The sequence below is a fragment of the Hermetia illucens genome, chromosome 4, assembly GCF_905115235.1.
Source record: "Hermetia illucens chromosome 4, iHerIll2.2.curated.20191125, whole genome shotgun sequence".
Taxonomy (NCBI): domain Eukaryota; kingdom Metazoa; phylum Arthropoda; class Insecta; order Diptera; family Stratiomyidae; genus Hermetia; species Hermetia illucens.
The window spans coordinates 84,332,228-84,358,078 of NC_051852.1; the positions used below are offsets into that span (position 1 = coordinate 84,332,228).

The 25,851-nt window shown below is 41.8% G+C and overlaps 1 protein-coding gene across 1 annotated transcript; it reads right to left on the reverse strand.

The window, feature by feature from the left end:
• Positions 1 to 492: 492 nt before the first annotated feature.
• On the reverse strand, positions 493 to 25,278 carry LOC119655621 (odorant receptor 22c-like). The gene is made up of 7 exons (XM_038061591.1): positions 24,902 to 25,278; positions 4,146 to 4,329; positions 3,885 to 4,072; positions 1,060 to 1,241; positions 901 to 999; positions 696 to 848; positions 493 to 639 (listed from the first exon to the last, which is right to left on the reverse strand). Exons 1-7 carry the CDS (start codon positions 25,215 to 25,217, stop codon positions 580 to 582), a joined length of 1,182 nt encoding a protein of 393 aa, XP_037917519.1. The 5' UTR covers positions 25,218 to 25,278; the 3' UTR covers positions 493 to 579.
• Positions 25,279 to 25,851: the final 573 nt, after the last annotated feature.

Consider the following 25,851-nt stretch of genomic DNA (forward strand, 5'->3'; position numbering starts at 1 on the left):
CTTGTTCTTCCCACAGCAGTCATGGCCTTAGGAGTTTGTAACATCAACACGGTGCATCACAGCACTAATTGGACTCCTAGGGACGGTCATTGATACCAACGTACCCATCTAAAAATTTCCCGCGGTATAGCTTATGATGACTACGCGCCTACGCGCCTAAAAGTAAGAAATGCAATTGCGTCTACTAGTATCTGACTTACTTTCATTAAAAGTATGCAACTATCTGCGATGCAGCTAACTTCACAAAATCTTATATTCAATTCTTTGAGTAAGGTCAGGATGAGCAGAAATTGTAATAACATTCAAGAAGTAAATAAAGTTAATGTTATTCTTGTGATTATTTAATAAAAAATTACTATTAATTTTAATATAATATGCTTTCTTCCATAAATAAATATAATATATAATTTTGAAATGAATTAATTGCATTAATAACTTAAACGCTAGCAACAAGCCAATGTAGCAATGCTGCTACTGCAATATATAGTTGGATTTCCATGACGCCCCTTGACGTTGAAGTATGACAATGGCATTTTTAATGTGCCAATTCAATCGATTGTGCAAACCACATCTCTGCAACTAATGTCTTTTCAAGAATGTCCTTAATAGGGTGATGTATGAGCTAGCCGTCCCCAACATCTGAAATGAAAGTATTTGCTATAAGTATTTCAAAACGCATTAAAAAAACAACTTACCGTAGCAAAAACTGAAATAGATGGTGTGAAAAACGGTACCTGCACACTAGTTCCCTTCTGAGATCTAACCATTATCAACGCAACCATCTTTTGAGTTCTTGTGTCATATTTATACCATTCCCGGAAATATACAGCTCTCGCGACATCAATGCTCTAAATTATGGACGAATCAAATGTGAATCTCTCATTTTAAAAATCTACTTACAGATTCGAAGACCTGGGACCCCCCAATACAGTATACAAACAATTCAAAAATCACCATTAAACTGTGCACTATATAAACGACAATATTAAATCCTGACGCCTGAAAAATTTCAAAATTAACTTAAAATCATTGCATCACAGTGCATCATTGCATTCTCACCATTAGGAAATCTATAGCTGTAACACATATGACAAGCGCTGCAGATAAAAAGTGTCCCAATATGATAAGGGTGAAAAGATCCACTAATTCGTCGCACATATCCATAATAACATTGTGTTTTTCAATTACTGCGCATAATTTTTTCTGAGTAATTCTATTCTGTTCTGCAGAAACAACAGCCACTAGAAATATTTTATTAATCTTCACAATTAAGAAACGGATATTGGTACAATAAGAGTGAAATCATTAGGGTTTTTGACCACAAAGAGCAAAATTAAGGAAGGTTTTTTGGTTTTTTGCTTTTGAGTTTGTCATTATTTAAGCAAATAACCATAATTGATAATTTTTGAGTATGTAATTTTGATAATTTTTTTAAGATTTAATTTAAAACAATCTGTCTGCCTGTTTATTTGCTCACCCAAATTTCTGGCGACCAAAATATTAGTTCGTTTGCCGATCTGTATCTTTAATATGTAGAACAGTGAATAGTAAACAAATACAGACTAAAAGGTGGGACCCATTATCATGATATATACCATCTCGGCCTAAAAGCTTTCTTCAACACTTCCGTTACCTTCGTTTAAGTTTCTTTTATCCCGTCCTTATTTACTTATATTTGAAAATATTGATTGACAAAAAACATCTACGGACTTTCACGGTCAATTTCGCGAACGTTTTAAGTTTTCGGAGTAACTGCCCCCCCTAGGTCACTTGCAGCCAACTCCAATGGCCTTTAGACCATCGCCAGTCTGTTCAGTCATTATAATTCCAAGCATTATTAAGAAAGTTATAGTCAAAAATTTGGTTTTGGTATGCATTTGGCCTACCGGATGCATCGCTTCCAACTATCTCGTTCCAAAGACCGCGTCCTCTAGCTAGAAGATCTTAGAATTCATCTGCAATCTGCGTCCACTGAGTCCTCCCAACAATTCCTTGGCTTGCCTTTTGGTCGGCTCTACCTTTCATCCCCCGTTTCGAAATTCTTCCCTCGTGCATTCGTTCGATGTGGCCAGCCTATTGCAATTTCCGGAGCCGACCCCGCTTGTGAACGGGACAAAGGCTGAAGAAAAAGAAGAAGAAGGCAAATCCTTCCTTTAAGGCTCCGAGAATCTTTCGGAGGACTCTTCTCTCGAAGATATTGATCAGCTTTTCCAACATTTGCGTTAACGCCCACGTCTCGCATCCATACAGCAGTACAGGGCGTACAAATATCTTGTAGGTGCGTAGTTTATTGCGTCTGTGTACTTTTCCCGATCTCATTATGGGGAGAACCGCATAAAATGCTTTATGAGCATTAGTAATCCACCTTAGATTTCGTGTTTTTTGCTTCCGTCCTTCGAGAATAGGGCTCCAAGGTAAACGAATTGGTCCACATGTACAAAATTATGCTCGCCCATTGCAACGTTCTCAACACTACCAGTCGCCTTTCGAGGTTGCTTCATATATTTCCTTTTAGATTCATTGATCCTGAGCTTCACTTCACTTGCTGCTGACTCGAACTGTATGAACACTTCCTTCTCATGAAGCATCGATCGAGTAAGAATATTCGCGTGGTCTTTGTACCCACGAGTTGCGCGGATTTTACCAGTAACATACCTCTGGTATCCAATGAGACCACCTTCCTGACGACGTATTCGAGCACCAAATTAAAGAGGTCGGGGGCGACACTATCTCATTCCTTAAGACCTGACACTATAGGCAAGCTTTGTGTTAGTTCACTTTGGATTCTTACCTGGCCCTCATTATTAATCATTGTGGCTTTCACTTGCCAGACTATTTTAGGTGAGACTTTTAGCTCGATCATTATTGTGTACAGAGCATTAAGATTTACACTATCGTATGCCTGACAGAAGTCAACGAACAGCTGGTGCACATCGATTTCATATTCCTAGCACTTTTCAAGCACCTGCTTAATTGCGAATATCTGGTCCGTGGTCGATTGTCCGGATCTGAAGCTACCTTGGTATTCCCCGATGATGTTGTCTGTATTCTCTCATCAGTCATCGTTCGATTGTATTCGTCAGCACCTCGTAGCACGTGCACAGTAGTCAGCTCCCCATGTAGTTTTCGCAAAAGTATGGTATGGTATTAATTTACTGCACTTTTTTTTAGTGTATGGGAGCCCTATTTGCGCCTAACTCCTAATGTTTAGTTTGTCAGACCATTTACTTTAGTATAATATTGAGTTTCAAAGTTTTAAAATGTAAGAAATTTCCTCCCCTTTGCAATCAATGTGAAAATTAATGTCGCTTCGTGTAGTATTATACTAACCGATACCTTTCATATGACACCCCATGCGACTACACTCGGTGAAAAAAAAATGACACCTTCTTTTAGGTTAATGGTCACCCCTCTCCCCCGTTAAACTCAATGTGGAACTATGTTATTTCCTGCATGTTTTGGAATTCGCAGGTCCCACCATTCTATCATTCTATCTTCGTATCAATAGTAGTAATTGTTTCAGAGATAAAGTGTGGCAGACAGACAGACGGACGGACAGACAGAGAGACAGTAAACTGATTTTAATAAGTTCTATTTTACATAAAGCATTAAAAATGTGTGAAACTGGTACCAAATAGAACTCATATTCACAAACGGCATAACAGACAAATCTGAGCCTCTCTTATGTTTGCGCTGACGTTCCAAAATACAAGATACATGTAGCTAAATTTGTAAAGTGTTTAAAATTTTTTCTGAAGAACGTATTATGTTTATAAGTATATACATACATATATGCAGCTGAGTAATGTACCCATTACAAGACGTTTCAGTTTTTGCTTAAGCACGATATCGATTGACCATTTAAACTTCACATTCCTACTTACACGGTCCTTTATAAAATGCCAGCTTTGCGTCCTCTCGACATAGTTGGAATAACGTTGCCATGTAGAGGCAACATTGAACAAAGAATCCATCAACTCCTCCGAATCCAAATGCTGCGATAAATCCAAAATATGAGTTTATCATGTATCCAATACCGAAGGCCACAACATTATGTGTCTGGAATGGAATCCTAATGCAAGAGAGAAGCATGAAAGAAATGAAAGGAAAATAAAACATTTATAATTTCATAAAAGTCCACCAACCATGCAATAAATGGCATTTCTCTAGTTATATTCCTTCCGTTGCGATGATTCAGCACATTATTGACAATCGGCCGGAAAAAGTATGCTGCATTTGTGGCATTCCCAAAAAGGAATACTATTACTCCACAAAATGTTATTAGCCTTTTCATATCCTTCATTATTTTAAGTTTTTTGCTGTTGTTTTCTATAATTTTAAAGCAGTGTCTTCACTTCAAAGTTTGCACATAACCATGAAAATTGTATATAAACGATTAAAGATTTTTTGATAATAAGATAATATTGAGATTGGAAGGCACTGCAAATTTTATGGAAAATCACATTTTCCACTTTATGATTTGTGAAAATGTTAGTGTTTTACTAATCACGAATCGACATTCAACTTTTTCGTGACATCTCAGTAATTCAAAATAGGTCAGCAGGACGAAATACAGTTCGCAAGGAGCATTGATCCAGTAATACCCTCCGAAAATCATCATCATCACCAACGGTGCAACAACCGGTATCCGGTCTAGGCTTGCCTTAATAAGGAACTCCAGACATCCCGGTTTTGCGCCGAGGTCCACCAATTCGATGTCCCTAAAAGCTGTCTGACGTCCTGAACTACGCCATCGCTCCTTCTCAGACAGGGTCTGCCTCGTCTTCTTTTTCTACCATAGATATTGTCCTTATAGACTTTCCGGGTGGGATCATTCTCATCCATACGGATTAAGTGGCCCGCCCACCGTAACCTATTGAGCCGGATTTTATCCACAACCGGACGGTCATGGCATCGCTTAAAGATTTCGTCGTTATGTAGGCTACGGAATCGTCCATCCTCATGTAGGGGGCCAAAAATTCTTCGGGTGATTCTTCTCTCGAATGCGGCCAAGAGCTCGCAATTCTTCTTGCTAAGAACCCAAGTTTCCCAGGAATACTGTCAAGATCGTTGTCTTGTACAGTAAGAGCTTTGACCCTCTGGTGAGACGTTTCAAGCGAAACAGTTTTTGTAAGCTGAAATAGCCTCTGTTGGCTGACAACAACCGTGCGAGGATTTCATCATCGTAGCTGTTATCGGGTCTAATTTTCGACCGTAGATAGGAGAAATTGTCAACGGTCTCAAAGTTGTATTCTCCTATCTTCATTCTCCCCGCCCCCCTCAGAAAATAAGCCTTTGAAAAGTCCGATAATCCCAAAGAGATTTGAAGGGGCAGGATTTATTTTTGAATCATCATCCCGTGTGAAGGCCGTTTTTTTGGCTTTTTTTAGAAATTTTTTGTGAAGAACTGGATAAAGATATAAATACGAACTTCTCACCATGGATTTGTTAATATCTTGAGCGTGCATGACAATTTTTCTAGCCCGATCGCATAGTTCATTATCGAAATACAGGGCCATTTATACACCCATCTCCAAAAAAAGGTGTTCTGCTGCCACGCTAGATGGCGCTGCGATCGCCTTAAAGAAAAAAGTAAACAGCATTTTAACGTACAGACTTAACTACAGTCCGCAAACTAGGATTATTAAAAAGTATTAAATGCTAAATTTTTGGAGCCGTGTTGAACTTTTTTTTGTGAATTTTGGTGTTTTTTTTGCGGCTTCTTCAACGAATAAAAAAAAAACTACTAAATGAATTGCATCCTAGTTTACGGACCGTAGAAATATGTTCGGAATCGTCGTGAAAATTTCAAAGAATTTCGTTTGATAAATTTTGGGCTATGGTGGCAGCCGATCTTCAACAAGCAGTTTCGAGAAAAACGCATTTAAAAACTAGAATGTAATTTTTTGCCATAAAATCTTAACTGACCGTTAATCCGACTCCTAAGGCCGTGACCGTTGCTATGGAAGCAGGGAGGCAGAATCCAGCCGGCACGGATCTACAGAGCCAGTCCGTAGCAGCAGTTGGAAACCTCTCTGAGGTCCACAAAGAATGGTTTACCCAGTGTCCGCAGCCTGACTCTAGCCAGAGCTGGGCAATCGCAGAGAAAGTGCATGAGGGTTTCCCTTCCTTCTCCACAGCTGAGCCTAGCGGCATGGTCCCCTATGGACCATCGCCCCGTGCAGACCACCGTAATGTTGAATACATTTGCACGCGTCTGGCACAAGAGCTCTCGTGATCGGGATATGTTATAAGCGGGCCAAATTCTCCTTGACACAGCTCGTAAGCCTTCGCCATCTTAGGCCCTAACGAACTAGAAAGCAAGCACATTATTTATTTATTTCACAATAAATTGTTCGTTACCCATTTAAGATATTGGGAAGGAAGGGTCACTATGGTCTGAAAACCTCTGTATCAGGCATCTCAAGGTGGAAATGATGTAAATCTAACTTGTCCTTAAATGACTTCTTATCCGGTTTCCAGAAATCGATGTTATCTTTTATAAATAGGATGTCCCTTTAACAATGGTTGAAATTTGAGTGGTCGATTGTACCACTCGTTTGAGGGAAATTGTTTCATGGACTGGTCACTTTAATGAGTAATATTGGTAAATTGCTAATTAATCCCAACATTTTTACATGTCATTCCAAAGCTAATACGATGAGGCAACGTTATATTTCGGAATTCAAATGAAATTCATATGAAATAGCGATTTTGAAGTTACTTAAATTTGAACAGTCATATCTTCGAAATGAAATTTTATATAGTTGCCGAAAATGGAGGAAAATTTAGAATTAAATTATTGGGGGAATGAAATATTGTGATTTTGTTGGGTGGATCAAGCTTTTTGACACTATTCATTAAAAACGCTATAACTCTATAAAAGGTAGAGTAGCCATTCCATTGAACAATTTTCCTCATCATTAATGAAGCACCCTGTACATTTTGAAAACAGAATATTAGGAAATCGTAAAAGTAAAAGTATTTACTAAGTTATAGTAAATAAAAGAGCACGCGCTTACCATATTTTTTGAACTGGTGCGAAGCCCAGCTATAATTTTTTTGAATGGATTGCGCTGATATTTTCACACGTTAACCTACACATCAATAGGTCTCTTTCGAACCCAATGGTAAGAAAAGACGATTTTTCTGTACAACCTCACCATTTTACTGTTTAGTAAAGTAAAATTATCCTCCTTCGAATGATAGGGGCGATTATACAGAATACCAAAATGTTTTAAAGGGGTCATCTCGTGTGAAGGCCGTTCTTTTTGGGTTTTCTTACAAATTTTTTGTGAAGAACTGGAGAAAGATGCAAATACGAATTTTTCACCATAGATTTATTAATAATATCTAATATCTTGAGCATGCATACTAATTTTTCCCGCCTGAGCACATAGTTCGTTATTGAAATACAGAGCAATTTATACACCCATCTCCTAAAAAGGTGTTTTTCTACTGCCACGTAAATGGCATTTTAACGTACAGACTTACCTGCAGTCCTCAAACTAGGATTATTAAAAAATATTAAAAGCTAAATATTTGCTGCCGTGTTAAACTTTTTTTTGAATTTTGGCGTTTTTTCACGGCTTCTTCAATGAATAAAAAAAACTGCTGAATGAATCGGAATTATCCTGGTATGCGGACCATAGAAATATGTTCTGAATAATTGGTGAAAATTTCAAAGAATTTGGTTAGATGGATTTTGGGCTACGGTGGCAGCCGATTTTCAACATGCGGTTTCGAGAAAAACGCATTTAAAAAGTAGAATGCAATTTTTAATCATAAAACCTTAACTGATCATTAATCTGCTATACCTAGTCCATAAATCTTAGATTTTTTGAAGAAACACATGCGAAATCATTTGAACGCCATTCGGATCGATAAGTACGAGCTTTATTGCGGCGATCGACGTAAATCTAGCATGTGACTTATCACGTGTTTAACACTATAATTTCCGAATGACTCCGAATTTCAAAAAATCACTTTGCCCATATATTCTACACTACATCTAGATACAATTGATGCCATAAAGAAAATTCGATTCCGCAAATCCGACACACGGGATGACCCCGCTTAATTTTCGGTTCCAGATTACTAAAAAATAGAAGAGAACGAAATTTAGCCAGAAAAAAAATTACAACGATTATCAAATTCCTTAATTAAATATTGTGTATCATAATATCAAGCCTCACATAGGAAAATATAGTGACTCCCCCCCTTGAGTTGGGGATTTAGAAGTCAGTTATATTGCTTACATATTGCTAAAAAAAATTAAAAGGGATGAACATTTGAAGGTTAGCAACCGGGAAATTTCGAATTTCATTATAGGGATGAGGACAGACTTACCGCGTACGACCTTCGATTATCAGATATGAACTTTGACTAGCTTTTAGAGTATGTACGACCTCCTCAATAATGACATCGGAAATTCTGAGAATGCTTGCCTCTTCATCCTAGATAAAAATTCTTTTAATACCAGTTGAGCGATGTAAAACTCGCTCAAGTGGTTTAAAGTCGCCGGTTAACGGTTTTCTTGCGGAACTGCGTTATTCCCTTCAACTCGTAAATTCGGAAACCCGACATTTTTCCCAGGGAATGGAAGAAGAGGATGGTCCTTAAGATTCCGATAAACGACACCCGCCTTGAATAGGATAATTGAAGGGTGTTTACGTTATCATTGCAACTTAAAAATAATACTGAAGCTGGACGCTTCTGGTACAAAGGTAACATGTTTGTTTCGCTATTCGTATAAAGCTACAAATTTAAAACACTCCTCCTTTCCAAACTCCAAGGTACACATATGTACATATTAAATCACAAATATTATGCTCATGCTAAAGAAACAATTATTCCCTTTTCCGAATGTTGTTGCATACATATATCTATATGTATATATTTGGGGAAAAAAAATGTACAGCCCCCTTTTGCATGTATGGGGACCTCCCCTTAAATTCGATGTAACAGGATGTAACTTACTGTCTGCGTGAGCGTTCACAGTTCCCACCTTCCCACCAAATTTGGTGTCAATCGCTGCTACATTCTCCCAGAAAAAATGCGTGTGACGGACAGACAGACAGACAGTAAACCGATTTTAATAAGTTTTTACACAAAACCTTAAAAACGGCTAAAAAAGGCAATGATATATGATGATGAAGTCATACACGTCTGTCAAATTCATTCACATGAAAATTTTAACCTTTAATTAATTAATAATAATAGATTCGGAGGACCTTTTCGCCCAGCGGAAACAGATGCCATTCTGTAAAATGATTCACAGAACACATTGTGTCATCAGCTTTCGTGGCCCCAGCCGCTTCCAAGTAAATCATGTATGACAGGCAGACAGACGAACAGACAGATATTGACAGACCGTACAACCATTTTAATTCGTCATATTTTTTTCGATGTGTGTAGGGAATTGGTCATTATCTTCATTATAACATTATCTTTAAAAAATGGGTTTGAGTTAATGGGACCAACGAAATACACAAAAAGAATGAAACTACTTCAATTTGAAAATTGACTTCTCCAGGAGTGAAAACCAGCAAATGAAGCATTACATTTCGAGCTTACACGGAACAAGGCAATATCACAAAATCACACCACCCGTCATAGGTAAAGCCCCGACACCGCGATCTTTGCGGAAGTTAGTTTTTACGATTTTGTAACAAATTTTATTCAAGGTTGAAAAATTCTTAAAAAGTCATGGTTCACCAGTCAATTCCCTTTCATCATCATCAACGACGCAACAACCGGTATCCGGCCTAGGCCTGCCTTAATAAGGAACTCCAGACATCCCGGTTTTGCGCCGAGGTCCACCAATTCGATATCCCTAAAAGCTGTCTGGCGTCCTCACCTACGCCATCGCTCCATCTCAGACAGGGTCTGCCTCATCTTCTTTTTCTACCGTAGATATTGTCCTTATAGACTCTCCGGGCTGAATCATCCTCATCCATACGGATTAAGTAATCCGCCCGCCGTAACCTATTCAGCCGATTTTATCCACAACCTGATGGTCACGGTATGGCTTGTAGATTTCGTCGTTATATAGGCTGCAGAATTCCAAAAATCCCTCGGAGGAATCTTCTCTCGAATGCGGCCAAGAGTTCGCAATTTTTCTTGCTACGAAGCCTCCGAGGAATACATGAGGACTGGTAAGATCATTGTCTTGTACAGTAAAAGCTTTGACCCTATGGTAAGACGTTTCCAGCGTTTTTTTAAGCTGAAATAGGCTCTGTTGGCTGTACGTGCATTTTATCATCGTAACGGTTGTGATTTTCGACCCTAGATATGAGAAATTATCAACGGTCTCAAAGTTGTAGTCGCCTATTTTTATTCTTCCCGTTTGACCAGTGCGGTTTGATGTTGTTGGTTGGTTGGTTTCAGGTGCTGATGTTGCCACCATATATTGTATTTTGTCTTGCCTTCATTGATGTGCAGTCCAAGATCTCGCAACGCCTGCTCGATCTGGATGAAGGCAGTTTGTACGTCTTGGGTCTTTATTCCCATGATATCATCAGCATAGGCGAGTAGTTGCGTGAATTTAAAGGGGATCGCACCCCTCCATTTACCTCAGCATCACGGATGACTTTCTCGAGGGCCAGCTTAAAGTTGATGTCGAATGGTCTTCAGAGTGATCCTGCTGTTTTTATCTGGCATCGCACATTGGTCAGGGTCAGCCTAGTCAGTCTTATCAATTTCGTCGGGATACCGAATTCACTCATGGCCGTGCCTGTCATAGGCAGCTTTAAAGTCGATGAAAAGATAGTGCAACTGATATCCATATTCCAACAGTTTCTGCATCGCTTGCCGCACAGAGAAAATCTGATCTGTTACTGCTTTACCTGGAGTGAATGATGTTCTGGGCGTCATCCGGCCATCCGGCTTAACAAGCGAGAATATCTTATAGATGGTGCTCAGCAACGTGATGCCTCTATAATTGCTGCACTGCCTGATATCCCCCTCTTTATGTATGAGGCAGATAATGCCTTTTTGCCAGTCGTCAGGCATTTTTTCACTGCCGCATATTTTGAGCATCAGTTGATGAACCGTTTAGTGTAATTGTTTGCCTCCATATTTTACCAATTCGGCTGTAATTCCATCGAGTCCTGGCGACTTATGGTTTTTAAGCCGACGAAATTCACGGACTATTTCTTCCTTACTTGCTGGTGGCAGTATTTGTCCGTCATCTTCACTTGGCGAGACCTCCAACTCGCCGATGTTCTAGTTGTTCAGTGGTTCGTCAAAGTACTCAACCCATCGCTCCAATATGCTCATTCTGTCGGAAATCACCTTTAACTCTTTGTCTCGGCAGGATGAGCATCGGGGTGTGTAAGGCTTCATCCTGCTGACTTGTTGGTAAAACATTTCCGCGCCGTTGCTAGCTTACATTCATTGTCAAACCAGCCGTTCTCTTTCTCTTTTCGATAATGTCCATTCTCCTGGAGGTGAATTACGAATGGAAAGTGATGATATTTATGTATTGTTTTCACGGCCAAACTTGACAGCTTCATCAAACATATGAACAAAACATTAAGTGGAGATAAGTGCGAGTAAACATCGTAACTATGGTGAATTTATTCCGCACTATCGACCCAAAAAAAATAAACGTCGTTTTAATTTTTTCATGTTACATTTTCAGGAATCACACACAGGCTTGGAAATTGCAATAGAAGAACCTAAAGAAGCAAAAACTGACTAGAAATATAGATGACTACCAATTATTATTGGAAAAAACAAATAATGGCAGCTTATACAAGGAGGCATCATCAATATAATGAAATCATAGCTTTTCCAGTTTCCCAAACACAGCTAAGATCCTTGTCACAGAAATTCTGCACACTTTATAACGTAAAAAGTTGTTATAATGCAAAATAATATGACTTATATATTTTTCCTTGCTTTTTCTATAGAGACATATCTCGCTCAAATAATGCTTCGAAATAGCGAACACATTTGAAATAGCAAACAAGTTCTGTTTTATTTTGTTGGCTATTTCGAGGCGCTACTGTTGTTTAGTAAATGGATTTCAGCAGAAGGCGTTTAAAAACAAACTTTTGAATAATTAACACTCGGCAAAGAATACTTTCAGCTTATATATGGACCTTTAATACCGTACAGTTCAGACTGTTAAAGTTAACATCTTCTAATTTCTTAGAATGCAGGAAATTCACCTTCAACCTTTGGCGGTCCCTAACTCGTGTCTCATTTCATCCAAAATCAGAAGCAATATTAGTTGCGAAAAGTAACCTTTTGTTTGATACCGCCATGACCATATTCCGAAATAAATTTACACCCCCCCCCCCCCCCCTACTCAACAAAAGCGATCCTATTCAATCCGTATAAGAGGTTTCGTATTCCACACATACGAAACTTCGCGATATTAGATTTCGCGGTTTCCGAGTAAAACAGGTGTGCCAGACAGAAATTTGGGTAAAACAAAACCTTATTAGAATCGGATCATGCTTGTCTGTCTGTCTGTCACACACAATAAAACTCGCTCGGCCGATTCAACAGATAGTGCCATTATGCATTGGATTTAAGGGGGAGCTCTCCATACATATTAGGGGGTGGGGATGAAATTCGTTTTCACATAATATGACCATGTGGGGTATCAAATGAAAGGGTTCAGAATCCCTCCGTCTCACCAAAGAGCTGCTCGACAAATGCAAATCGACAAATGGCTACCAAAGACAATTCATGTATTTATCGGTCATTGATTTCGACTTCCATTCATCGATCCGCTCTTGATCCGACTTCACCACACTCAGAGGATTGAAAGGTCGATCTTTAAAGTTAAGTGAAGTCACAGTTTGCCTTACAGATAGCCGCATGCAAGGGACTCGCCTCCTCTTTGCTGTAAAAATAAGCCCGCAGCAAGTCGACTTGGCGATGATGTTGTGTCACCATGTCAACCACGCCTCTACCTTCGATGTCATGAGGCAGGTTTATCCGCTCCACGGCAGAGTTTGGATGATGCATTCGGAATTTGGGCATAATAGTCCGTTTCCGCCACTGAATGTGTCCCGATCGGTTCTCGTCCACAGCAATATTGCGAATGCTTAAACCAGTGAAGGGATAACGAATACATTCAATGCGCTTATCTCATTCTTCCCCGAGAGATGCGATTTCAGTACCAGCTTCACACGTCGTAGGAATTCGAACAGCAGAGCATCTTTCAGATCACCAACTCGAGCATGGGTTCCTTTCAAAATTCCCAAGTATTTGTAGAAATCTGTCTCGGTCATAGCTTCGATGTGGAGGTCACCATTGCTATGTCCGGCATGCGGCTCGTAATGACCTTTGCGGATGGCTTGGATTCAACACTTGTCTAATCCAAATTCCATCCGAATATCACGGCTAAACATGTCTACTATTCGCAACAGATTTCTAAGATGGTCGTCAGTACCAGCGTACAACTTGATGTCATCTGAGTGCATCAAGTGTGTCAGCTCGCACTTAGCACGTAAACCATATTTTATTGTTAAACCATGCCCTCTAACACCATTCTGTAGCCTTAAAAGGGGTTTAGTACCATGCAAAACCAAAGGGAATTCAACGAATCTCCCTGGAAGATGCTCCATATATAGGGGCTCTGAGGTATTAGCACCCTGAGATGTACGCACTGGTATGGTGGTGCGCTACCCTTCCATCACTGTCGCCAACAACTTTATTAGTTTCGGATCAATTCGATACAGATGTACGACATCGATTAGCAAGGTATACGGGACGCTGTCGAAAGACTTGACATAATCGATATAGCAACTAAAGAGGTATCTTTGGCCTCTAGTTGCTTGTCCTACAACTACTGAGTCGATAATGAATTGCTCTTTGCAACCCCTTGACCCGACTCGACAGCCCTTCTGCTCCTCAGACAGAATGTTATTGGTCTGGAGGTGTACATTGACCCTTCCACTAATAATGGACGTTATGAATTTGTAGAAGGTTGGTAAGCAAGTAATCGGTCTTGCTTTCGCGGGGTCCATTTTAGGGAGAAGGGAGGTAATTCCCGCAGTGAGGAAAGGTGAAGATTCCTGCGGCCGACTAATGACCTGACAGTGTGTCAACCAACTGTATGTACTGGTAAAATTCTTATACCAGAAATTCTGCACCCGATCCAGACCAGGACTCCTCCAGTTCTTCGAGCTGTTTATGGCTCGTCGAACTTCCTCTTCGGTAACATCCGCAGAATTCATACCAGGCGTACTGGCATGGCGGGTGCCTTCGGCGGTGACCCACTCAATATGCTCAGCATGCTAGGTAGGTAACCTCTAAAATACACCCCAATATTCTTTCGCTTCTATCACCGAAAACTCATTCACTAAGTGATCTGAAAAACTCCGCTTAAGTCGTATTCTGGACACATCTGGAGTGGCTTCACACATAGCGTCGTAACCAACTGCACATGAGAGAAGGCTTCTTCTGCTCTTGCAATCTGACAGCGGTAACTCCACCACAATACACAAATGATGGTAGTTGCAACAGCGACATATCAGCATGCAGTCGGGATGCAATCTCATCTTTGATTTGAGATAGATTTCTCTAGATAGAGCCTGGGAATACCTCGTCTATGCAAAGAATCCATTTGCGAAAATTCTATACACGCTGTTTGGAATTCATCCCGAACCTCAACGGAGATTTCAGCTGGATAGTGAAGAAAAGTGCTTCGCGAGTACTGAAACTGTTGCCTGTAGTGCGACGTGGTGTTATTTATGCCGCCACCTCTACCCCCATCGACTCTTGGTCTCCTCGCGATGACCTCAATTCACATGATGTCACCTGATGGTAACCGGGTTTGTGTCACTGTGAGTAATAAAGCGGTACTGGTCTGCGACTCGCTGCAGTCACGTGCGTGAATTCGACGACGAATCTCTGGTGCCCCAAGGAAAGGTAAGATGTTGTACCCTCCCCGCCGTTATTTCGTAGTAGGAGCGAATGATGAAGAGGTTCATTTATTCACTTCACCTGATCCGCTGCCTACGCGAACCTGCTGAAGTGGTCGCCACAGACTGTGGCGAAACAGCTGTAGCAGCCGGAGCAGTGTTCCTGGTCGTCGTGGCACCTAGACGTCGAACCGCCCCTTGACTATCGATTTCGACGACGTGCTATCCAATACGGGAGCCCAACCCAGTCACCAAGTGTTACGACTCCAGCCGATTTTCCATACCGGACTTCAAGTTTCTCCTTCTTCTCAAAATCTGCAAAACTGCAAAGTTCCTACACTTTCCTCACCTACTCCCAAAAGAGACGTTGCGATGTCATAATTATATAAGGTGAACTCATAAAAACGGCGGATTCGGATTTTTGAAATACATATTATATTGTATATCAAGGAATATTTTGAATTGGAGGTATGTACGATTGGGAAAACATACATAGGAAATTTCTCACACAAGAGGAACACAAAACCTTTATACCCGAATCGTCCAGATTCCTGTATTCCGATATGTTTATATGTTTGCATGATTGAATGCTATTGTCACATTACAATGGAAGAGGTTGACATACCGAAAACCAATAACAGGAGACAGAAGTTCTCCAAAACAGCCAGGAGAAGTAGGTGCGCCCAGTCATTTGCTTCAAAATAAATTGCCAGATAACGTCTAAAGAATTCTAACCTAGTAATAGACCAAATTTAAATCCTTTGGACTTTTATTTATGTAACGTAGCTAAAAGCCACCAAACAATCCAGACATCTAAACGTCGCATTATTGAAAGCCGCTATTTAAGTGGCATTCGCCGATATTGCTCATCAAATGTTAAAGCGCGCATGCACACGCTTAAGAGAAAAATACGTTTGACAGACAATCAGTAAACCGATTTTAATAAGGTTTTGTTTTACACAATATCTTAAAAACTTATTTTCGTCAGGTCACCATAGTTAAAGGTTAACTATTTAAGTGGGAGACAACATGCCAAGTGTATTTACCAACAATAAATCGATTTGAATAAATTTTTGTTTTACACAAAATCTTAGAAACTGATCCTCGTCGGATCATCTGAGTAAAACGTTGATCAGTAATTGGGAGTCCAAATGCGAACATATAATTTTCAAGAACAAATTTTTATCATCTATATAAGATAATAGAAGGGGAGGAGGGTAAATACACTGCTTAATTCTACTCCTCCTCAATTCTTAACCACGGTGTCAAAGATATATGTGTGCCTATACTATAGGCTCATACACATCTTAGAAGGCGGCGGCACATGCCCTGAAATTGGAATAAGTGGTTTTAATTTGTGTGTTCTGTTTACAGGATATTTTCTTATGATTCATTTTCCATTTTTTCCAATGTTCTCGTTTTTTGTGGAAGAGTTGGACAACCGTAACATGGAAACCGTCGGACTGCCAATTATTACCTCCGTTTGGCACATTATTTTAGGATAGCCTCACCATAGGAAGACTGCAAGGCAGGGATTTCTTCTGACCAATCAGATGGAAGGGAGGGTGGAAATAGTTAGTTTAAAGAACCCCCTGCTTACGGTCGCCCACCAGTCGAGCTCTATCTCCTTCGAAATACGAATCACATCTCCCTGGCAATGAGGATGATGGGAGTCTCCTCCGCAACCCCCGTCAACACCGGTTCTGAAACAGCGCGGTAAGTAGACATCATCCACAAAGCTCCTTTGCTACCTCCTCCTTCATCCTCCTCTGGACCTCCAGAATGAGCCCCGGAGTAAGTCCGGGGATGATGAAACCCCATCATGTATATCTTTCCCCGATTAGCGTCGAATTCTTATAGCTAATATATACCCTGTCGTTGCGGTGTGCGCCACTTCTAGGTCGTTTAAGCATTGCATCACATGGCGAAACTATTTCTGCAGGTCGTCAATAGGAGGTGCATGGGCATGTCGTTACCAGATTCATAACTGAATTTACGACTAGCGCTACTACCTCCCGAAGTGTCCTGCAGCGCAGCTCTGCCTGTTCTACAATAATAATCGCTGGCACAACAATTCATATTGGATCAGGGCCTTGAAGTGTGTTAGAGCACTGCATTCAAGACCCTAACACCACAAATTTTTTTTTTTTTGATGGATGGAGGTGGAAATCTTAGAAAGACACTGCCGCGCCAGGTTGCAGCAGCGTGTGGGATTCTCACCCACTAAAACCACCCCCACTTTCTCCTTTTTCCTTCCCCGCGGGACCGCCGCAAAGCATTACTTCGCGGGGTGGACCGCGCTTTACGCGACCACGCCTTCCGTTCTTCGCGTCCTCCTTGCGCGCTCCGCTTTTGCCAGTTCCTCTTGTATTCGTTTGATGGCGGTGTTCACCGCACACCATTTTCCCTCCGATTTCAACATTTCCCCAACGATGTTCTGCGGGCTTAGAGTGGTTTTCAGGGAGTCTTCCAGACTCCTCCTTTCTGAGAGAAATCGTGGACAGTGAAACATAACATGCTCCGGGTCCTCAGGTGTGCAACCACATTCAGGACACAAGGGAGAATCATCCAGCCTGAATTGGTGCAGGTACTTCCTGTAACCGCCATGTCCTGACAGGAATTGCGTCAGATGGTAGTTAATCTCACCGTGTCGTCGCTGGATCCACTCTTCAATACGGGGAATCAAAGTGTGGGTCCAGCGACCCCTCTGCGAGTCATCCCACCGTTTCTGCCACTTCTCCAGCGACTCTCGCCTTGCCGCCTTTCGGCATTCTGCATCCTTTTCAAGAGGATTCATTTTCCTTGTCTCGTACAGGCCAGAATGTCTATCGGGATCATTCCCGCAATAACACACGCTGCCTCGCCTGATATTGTTCCGAAGGCGCTGCACACCCTTAGTGCCACTAAGCGGTAAGTCATATTCACTCTCCTACGATTACTCTCACACGCTAATGCTTCCTAACAAACTGGTGCCGCGTATAATAGTGTGGAGCGAACCACTCCGGCTACAAGTAATCTGCGACTGTACCTTGGACCTCCAATGTTAGGCATCATCCGCGCTAATGATACGCTGGTATTTGCCGCTTTCTCACAGGCATAGTCCAGATGTCCCTTGAAATTGATTTTAGCGTCAATCATCACCCCTAGATATTTGATAACCGGCTTCGAAGTGATGACGTGACCACCAACGTGAATATTAATCGTATTCCTCTTCCTACGATTGGTAATCAAGACCGCCTCCGTCTTTTGTTCCGCAAGGTCAAGCTGAACCATCTCCAGTCACGCTTTTATGGCGCTAATGGTTTCGTTAGCGTATATTTCAACGTCTTCAGGTTCTTTCGCGACGACAACCACAGCTAGATCATCTGCGAAACCGATTATCGTGGCCTCCTTTGGCACGGGAAGGACAAGGACCCCAATGTACATGACGTTCCACAGGAGAGGACCCAACACTGAGCACTGTGGTACTCCTGCGGTGACGGTGTACTGCTTGGATCCCTCATCCGTGTCGTACCACAGTGTCCTCTCCGAAAGGTAACTGTTGAGGAGCTTAGTCAAGTAACTAGGGACACCCGTTTTAGCCAGTGAACTTTTTATCCACTCCCAGCTTGCGGAATTGAACGCATTTTTGATGTCCAACGTCACTACGGCACAGCATTTTTTAGACGACATCCCGCCTCGAGCCAGCTTCAAAACAACGTCTACGGCGTCGATCGTTGAGTGGGCTTGACGAAATTCAAATTGTCGCTCCGATAGTCCATCCTTGTATTCGATGATAGGGAGCAGTCTGTTGTAGATGACCCTTTCGAGCATCTTTCCTGCCGTGTCGATAAGGCAAATCGTCGGTATGATGATGGGTGTCCTGGGTGTCTATTCGGCTTCGGGAGCAAAACTAGTTTTTGCCTCTTCCACCGGTCGGGGAAAACTCCTTCTATCATGCATGTTTCAAACACGCTGATAAACCAGTCGGGTCTGGTCTTAACAGCGAGTTTAAAGGCTCTATTGGGAACAGCATCCAGACCGGGTGCTTTGTTATCACCAATTCTCCGGCAAATTTGCTTAAGTTCCTCCTCAGTTACCGCAGGTATGGTGTAGACGTCGAGTGCTCGCTTGTGTTGTTTGCGCTCCCCTTTATCCGGGGGGAAGAGTGCCGTCACGATATCGAGCAGAAGATGCGGGCAGGTCAATTGTGGTGTTCGCCCTCTCATCTTCTTCATAACTATCCTGTACGCTGTTCCCCAGGGGCTTTGGTCTGCCTCTGTGCAAAGCTCCTTGAAGCATTCTCGCTTGCTGGTCCGTATAACCTGCTTAAGCTTACCTCGAAGGTTCACATATGCTAGCCGTTTCTCGTCGAAGTCTGGTCTTGCTCTAGATCGTTGGCAGATCCTTCTAGCACGAAAACACGCATCCCGTAACACCGCGATCTCTTCATTCCACCAATAGTTTGAGCGCCTTTTTGCGAGAACTCGTCGCCTCGGCATAGCAGCGTCGCATGCTCTTGTTATGCGTCCCATCATTTGCTCTACCTTTTCCGTAGCCGCGCCACCGGGACTTTGGCCTCCCAATAGCATCTCTATGAATGCATCCTCCTCAAGCCCTTTCACGGACCAGCCCCGGTTTCCAGCCTCACGGGAACACGTATCGGCGCATGGCCTATATTCGATCTGGAGGAAAATCGCCTGGTGGTCGCTGTGAGTATAATGCTCACTGACAAACCATGTCATTCTCCTCGCCAATGTGGTACTCACTTATGTCAGATCGACTATTGAGCCCGACCCTGTCCCACGAAAAGTGGAAACGTTTCCCGTGTTGGCAAGCACCAAATCTAGCTCCGCGAAAGCCTCGAGCAGGATACAGCCCCTGGCGTTCGTAGTGCGACTGCCCCAATCAACGGCCCACGCGATGAAATCACCAACTATGATCTTGGGGTTTCGACTTCTTGCATCCGAGACTAGCATACCTAGCATTCCTTCGAATTCTGTTATCGTCGCGCTTGGTGGAGCATAGCAACTATAGATATAGATACCAGCTATTTTTGCCCTGACGAATCCAACTTCTGGAAACTCCATCACTTGAATGGCCTGATTTCCACACGCCCATATTGCCGCCTTGCCAGTTTCATCTGCAGTCCAGGCGCCGCTCTTATTGTTGCGATAGGGCTCGCTGATTATGGCAGCTTCGATTCCCTTCTCATAGATGGTCTGCGAGAGAAGGTCTTGCGCTGCCTCGCAGTGGTTGAAGTTGATTTGTATCAACCTCATTTTTTTACTGCATTCAAGGCTCGCCTAAACACTGGGCATCTGCTGCTGCCTGCAACGTGCCGACAGTCGACGCCCTTTTTTTCCTTGCAGAGCATGCATTCAGGCTCAGCCTTGCATTCCCTGAACATATTACCTTCTCTCCCACATTTTCTGCAACATTTTGACCTGTCACAGTCGCCGGTGCATTTCGCCGCTATGTGGCCGAATTCCAGGCATCTAAAGCAGCGCTTAAGGGATACCTGCTCCCTGAGCCGGCAAACGACCCAACCTATTTTTACTTTCCCAGCCGCCAGCAGTTTGAACGCTGCTTCAGTTGGTAAGCTTATGGTTGCCGTTTGCGTGCCTCCGTATGCCTTCCTCAGTCCCCTGATTGCGGAATCTTGCAAGCCAAGTGGTCCAAACTGCTTTTCTAAGGCGTCACGGATATCCTCCTTGGTCGTGATTTCGTCAATGTCCTTACATTCTATGACAAGCTCCAGCTTTTTGGCCCGTACTTGAGCTTCTTCTCCAAAGGACTTCTCCACCTTGCCGAGGAAATTTTCCACCGTTTTGCCCGGAGACTTCTTCAGCTCCAGCATCAAGTCTCCTTTCTGCGAGCGTCTGATTCGGCTGACGTTTTCTCCAAGATCCATCAGCTCAGGATCGGATCTGACCTTCCTAAGGATATCGGCGTAAGTCATATTCCCTTTTTTGGAGATGAAGATTAATTCGGGCCGTAATCTTCTTTTCTGCGTGTACACTACAGAACACTGTAGGAGGCAATGTGGTCAGCATTACGGAAGCCTGAGATTATTACCCTGATTTAACTCAGGTACTCATTCACAGCTGAGTCGACTGGTATCCGATGTCAAATCACGATACAAATCCCACTGCCGATCCGAACACAAAAAAAAAACTTCGGCGAATTTGCCGATGTTCACCTTTGCAGGGAAATTGCCGGGCCGGTGCAGGTCGAGATATAACGTCACCCACTTTTGTCACGTATGCATGGTAGTTCGATAGAAAGTATGCCAGAACTCCCAATCTGCCCACTGGCGACACCACTGACTCCAACGCAAACTTCCCGTCGGGTATGCTTTATTCGTAGTCTGGGCGCTGAAACGTTTTCGTTAATCCGTTGTTTAAAACTACGAGCCTTGTTCTCGCCGCCATTACTAGGATCTGTGTCATTCTTAAGTCTGGTTGAGACATACCCTTTTATTATTATACAGTGCTGAACATCAAATCCAGACAAAGCCATCCCCTCTGTCATGGGCCTGAAACAGAAGTTTCTGAAAACTGTTATCCTTTAATACCGAAACTAGGCCCTAGGCTCGAATCCCAGGTCGGGTGCCGGCCGTTCCGAACCTAGCGGCTTGCAATAAGTCCGAACGGCATGTGGCTGGGTCCTTGTTCCGGGACTGTTTGCTGATTAACAGCTGCGCTAGCAACTCATGAGCGGTTGCACTCCAGCTAACATTTATACATAAGTACATAGAACATACCAAGTTATCTTATAGGTAACCATTACTTTCAATGATTACTTTAGAACAAAGCTGCGAGGTCGTCAAATTTTTTCCAAAATTACCAGGAGCAAAAAACATTAAAAATGCTATATGTAAAAAAGTGGTCAATGGATAGGAGAAAATCTAGGGCCATAAAACTATTTTGCTTGTTTTTAAAGATCTCGGACTGTACTACAATCGGGTTGGAAGAAAGTTTGGACCACTGCGACAATAGTCCTGTTATGAATATGGCCGACGAAGTCACTTTTAAGAGGAAGACAATATTGCACTTGCTAAGGCGTAAAAAAAATTAACAAAAAGCAACTCGTGTATGTTTGTTTTGTTAATGTGGTAAGTTGAAAAACGAATTGGAAATAATAAATAAGTTGGGAAACCAGAAAGTGAGCACTTAAGATCTGAAAGGTTTTGGGTTTTTCTTATATAAGGACCTTTCGATACATCGTTTTCCATTTCTACTAGCTAAAAATTCAAAACATTTCTTCATGCGTTTCCAGACCCCAAGATACATACATTTGTGGGTACATGCCGTTTCGACGCGAACGTTTCGACCCCACTCGTATTGACTCGGCACCTTTTGACACTGCCCGTTTCAACGCCGGATAATAATTTATTAGTCACTATTTTTTTCAAATAGCATTTATTTTCTTAGTTCCCTTCTACCACTGACATTCCTATCAAAAGAATGTTATTTCTACTTTTGTGCCAATTTTTTCATCAAAGTAATGTCGACCAATGTATTTCAACTTAAAGAAAAGTAATAAAAACAGAAGGCTGGCGGCAGTGGGATTTGTATCGCGATTTGACGTCGGATACCAGTCGGCTCAGCTGTGAATGAGTATCTGAGTCAAATCAGGGTAATCGACGTATCGCATGAATACGGGCTCCGTCCCTACTTGGCTGTTCAAATCTCCAAGTATGATTTTGATATCATACTTGGGACAGGCTTCGAGGGTCCGCTCAACTGCCTCGTAGAAGGTATCCTTCTCCGACTCTGCAGTCTCCTCTGTAGGGGCGTGAACGTTAATAAGGCTTATATTTCTAAACTTGCCTCGCAAATGCACAGTGCATAGTCTTTCGCTTATATTTTCAAAGCCGATAACAGCAGGTTTCATTTTTTGGCTTACTAAGAAACCTACTCCGAGAACATGGTTTACTGGATGGCCGCTATAATATATGGTGTAATGGCTCTTCTCCAGGAAACCGGGCCCTGTCCATCGCATCTCTTGTAACGCTCTTACATCAGCCTTATATTGGGACAGGGTATCGGCTAGCTGCTCAGCAGCATTCGGTCTGTACAGCTAGCGCACGTTCCATGAGAAAATGTATAAATCGTTAATCCGTTGTCGTTGCCGGGCTCGTCGTTGTAAGATCCATCCTGTCCGAGGCTCCTTTCGTGGCTTCATAACATCGGTTTTCCGTGTAGGGTTGTCAGCTTTACCCAACCTCCAACCTGGAGGACCAGTTGGTACATTTTGTCCCGTTTTTAGGCGCGGGAGACTCGCCTTCATCCTTCTCCGTCTGTAGTTTTTCATAAAGAAAGAGCTCCCAGCGATCACCCCGTGGAGGTGGAAATAGGGTTGGTAGTAGAGCTGTTGGTGTTACTTCAGCAGACGTTTCACAGGTTTTATGCTAGATCGTGGGTACCAATCCACGTTTCACACAATCAAGTCTCTTTATAAAAGAAATACACAAAACTATTCATACCTGAAGCGTCTAGCTTCTTAGCGTCTTACAAGTCGGGAAACTTGTTTTTTGTTGTTTAGAAAAATTATCCCCTTTCCGCATGTATGGGGAGCTCCCCCTTAAATTCAACACCAAAATGGGGTACCACATGTTCTCACTGAATTTCGTGATAATGGCCTCAACTTTTTCTGAATAAATCGGTTGTGATAGACACCCAGACAAACAAACAAACAGAAGACGGGGCAGACAGACATTGAATCGATTCTAATGAGGTTTTGTTTTACACAAAATCGTAAACAAGTCGGGAAACCGGAAGCTAAGCGCTTCTGGTATGGAAGGTTTTGTGTGTTTCTTATACATACATATTTAAGTGAGCATTTTTCTCATTTGTACCGAGCTCGTAAGATAATGTTTGAGCATTATCGTAATCAAGATAAATGATTTAATAATTCTAGGATAAAGCTAAGTGCGGTTCCCTGTCAATTTTCAGAAAATATAATGATGATAAATATGGTAATATACTATTATTAACTTTGTTTAGTTAGGTATCGGTATGAAAAGTGTTTTGAGGCCTAGATGCCAAGTGCATGGACCGCCACATTTCTTTTCAGATATTTGAGTTGGCTAGTTTCTAACAACGGGTCCTAGAAGTAACTGACCCCTTTCAACTAATGTCAAAACTAAAATCGGTTTCGGGAAATACTAATCGATACCTTTCATAACTATATTCAGAGAAAAACTATTTATATTATTTCCAAAATCTTGGAAAGATATGTCAGTGACTGCTTGTCCGCTCACTTTGGCCGTCACATAGTGAAAGAGGAACACCGCGTACGTCGACTGCCACCAACTTGCAACGTTAGGTATCGTATGAAAAGTCTCCCCTCCTCCGGCGTCGCACAGGTATCTATTCTGAGTCCTTCATTATTTTTATTTATTATCAATAACCTTCCTCCCCTCCTTACTTGTCCTTGTTTGCTTTATGTCGACGACCTTAAGCTATTTTCCGCTATTTCGTCGCTTATGGACTATGTTTCCCTTCAATCTAACCTAGACGCTCTGGTTCGTTGCTGCTGTGTCACTCTCTGTGCTACTCACTTCTCACGCTCTTTCTTCTCCTACTCTTTAAACGGATATTCCTTATCATACCTAAATTACACTCAACACATTGAAATAATGGAATTTGTATCGTGATTTGACGTCGGATGTCAGACGACTCAGCTGTGAATGAGTACCTGAGTCAAATCAGGGTAAAAACGTCGGGCGAGCGCAATCCTAACCACATTGCCTCCTGCAGTGTGCTGTAGTATACCGTTACGATCTTGAGTGAAGTGCTCTAACACACTTCCAGGGCCTGATCCAATCTGGATTGTTATGCCAACGATTATTATTATTATTATCAGTTTTGGACAAGGTTACGCAAAAAGTTACATTACACTAAATTTTGAGTGTTACAATTGTGAACATATAGCTAATAGTTCCACTCTTAATAGGTTCCATAAAAGGAATTTATCCCTTTAAAGGGCAAATGTAGTGACAAATTGATTTACATTAGTTAAACACTCACCTACTTGCATCAAATCATAGATTTGACGGAGGAGAGCACGAAATCTTTTACGCGTTGCCCACATCATAACAAGTTTTAATACTGTCACGAATTTCGAAAGTGATGGCGCCATGGCATCCAACGCAACAACTGGTTGCTGAAGAAGCATAATTCCAGAACACATCTCCGAGATTACAGCCCACGATAAAATAACCACATTGATGACACCATGAATGATTCGAATAGGCGTTAGATGAGTTTCCGGCCAGAATCCAAGTACTAACAATGCAAATTTTGGTACCCGAAAGAATTCCATATCAATTGATTCCACCTCCATTTTATATATCGACGTTTAAGATAAACTATTTCACCAGAAAATAGGTATTATGAGGAAAATATGTTCACATTACTACACCAATAAGGACATTCAATACTCTTTTTGCTAAGCAGTTACAATTGAAAGTTAATTCAGGGATACAAAAATACGGTGATATGGTGGCAGACACTAATCCTTTAAACCAACTGCTAAGCCTTTTTATACTGAGATGGAGTCATTTGAGAAATTACTTTGGATAAATTATTGACAACTTTCAACTTTCAAATAAAAATTGATAATTACCATCGAATCGATAACCACATTCCATTATTATAATTTTCTTGTATTGAATATTAGTAGTTTTGGGATTTGATAATCAAATTTTCATGAAATTGTTATTTCTTTATCACCTCTTTGTCCCAAGTGAGATATGTGTAACACCTATGTTTACAAACGTGTGTATATGTAGGTCGCCTTGGTCCTTTTCCTTCCCTAAAATCGCATAACAATGTCCGACAAATCCTTATGTTAGTAATTTCAATAAATGTACAATTGTGTGTTCGCCCTAATTTCTAAATTATTCATTCTGTCAATTTTTCGTCACGAAAACAATTTGTCAAGTAGACGAGGATGTCATTTCAAAAGGGTGTTCGCT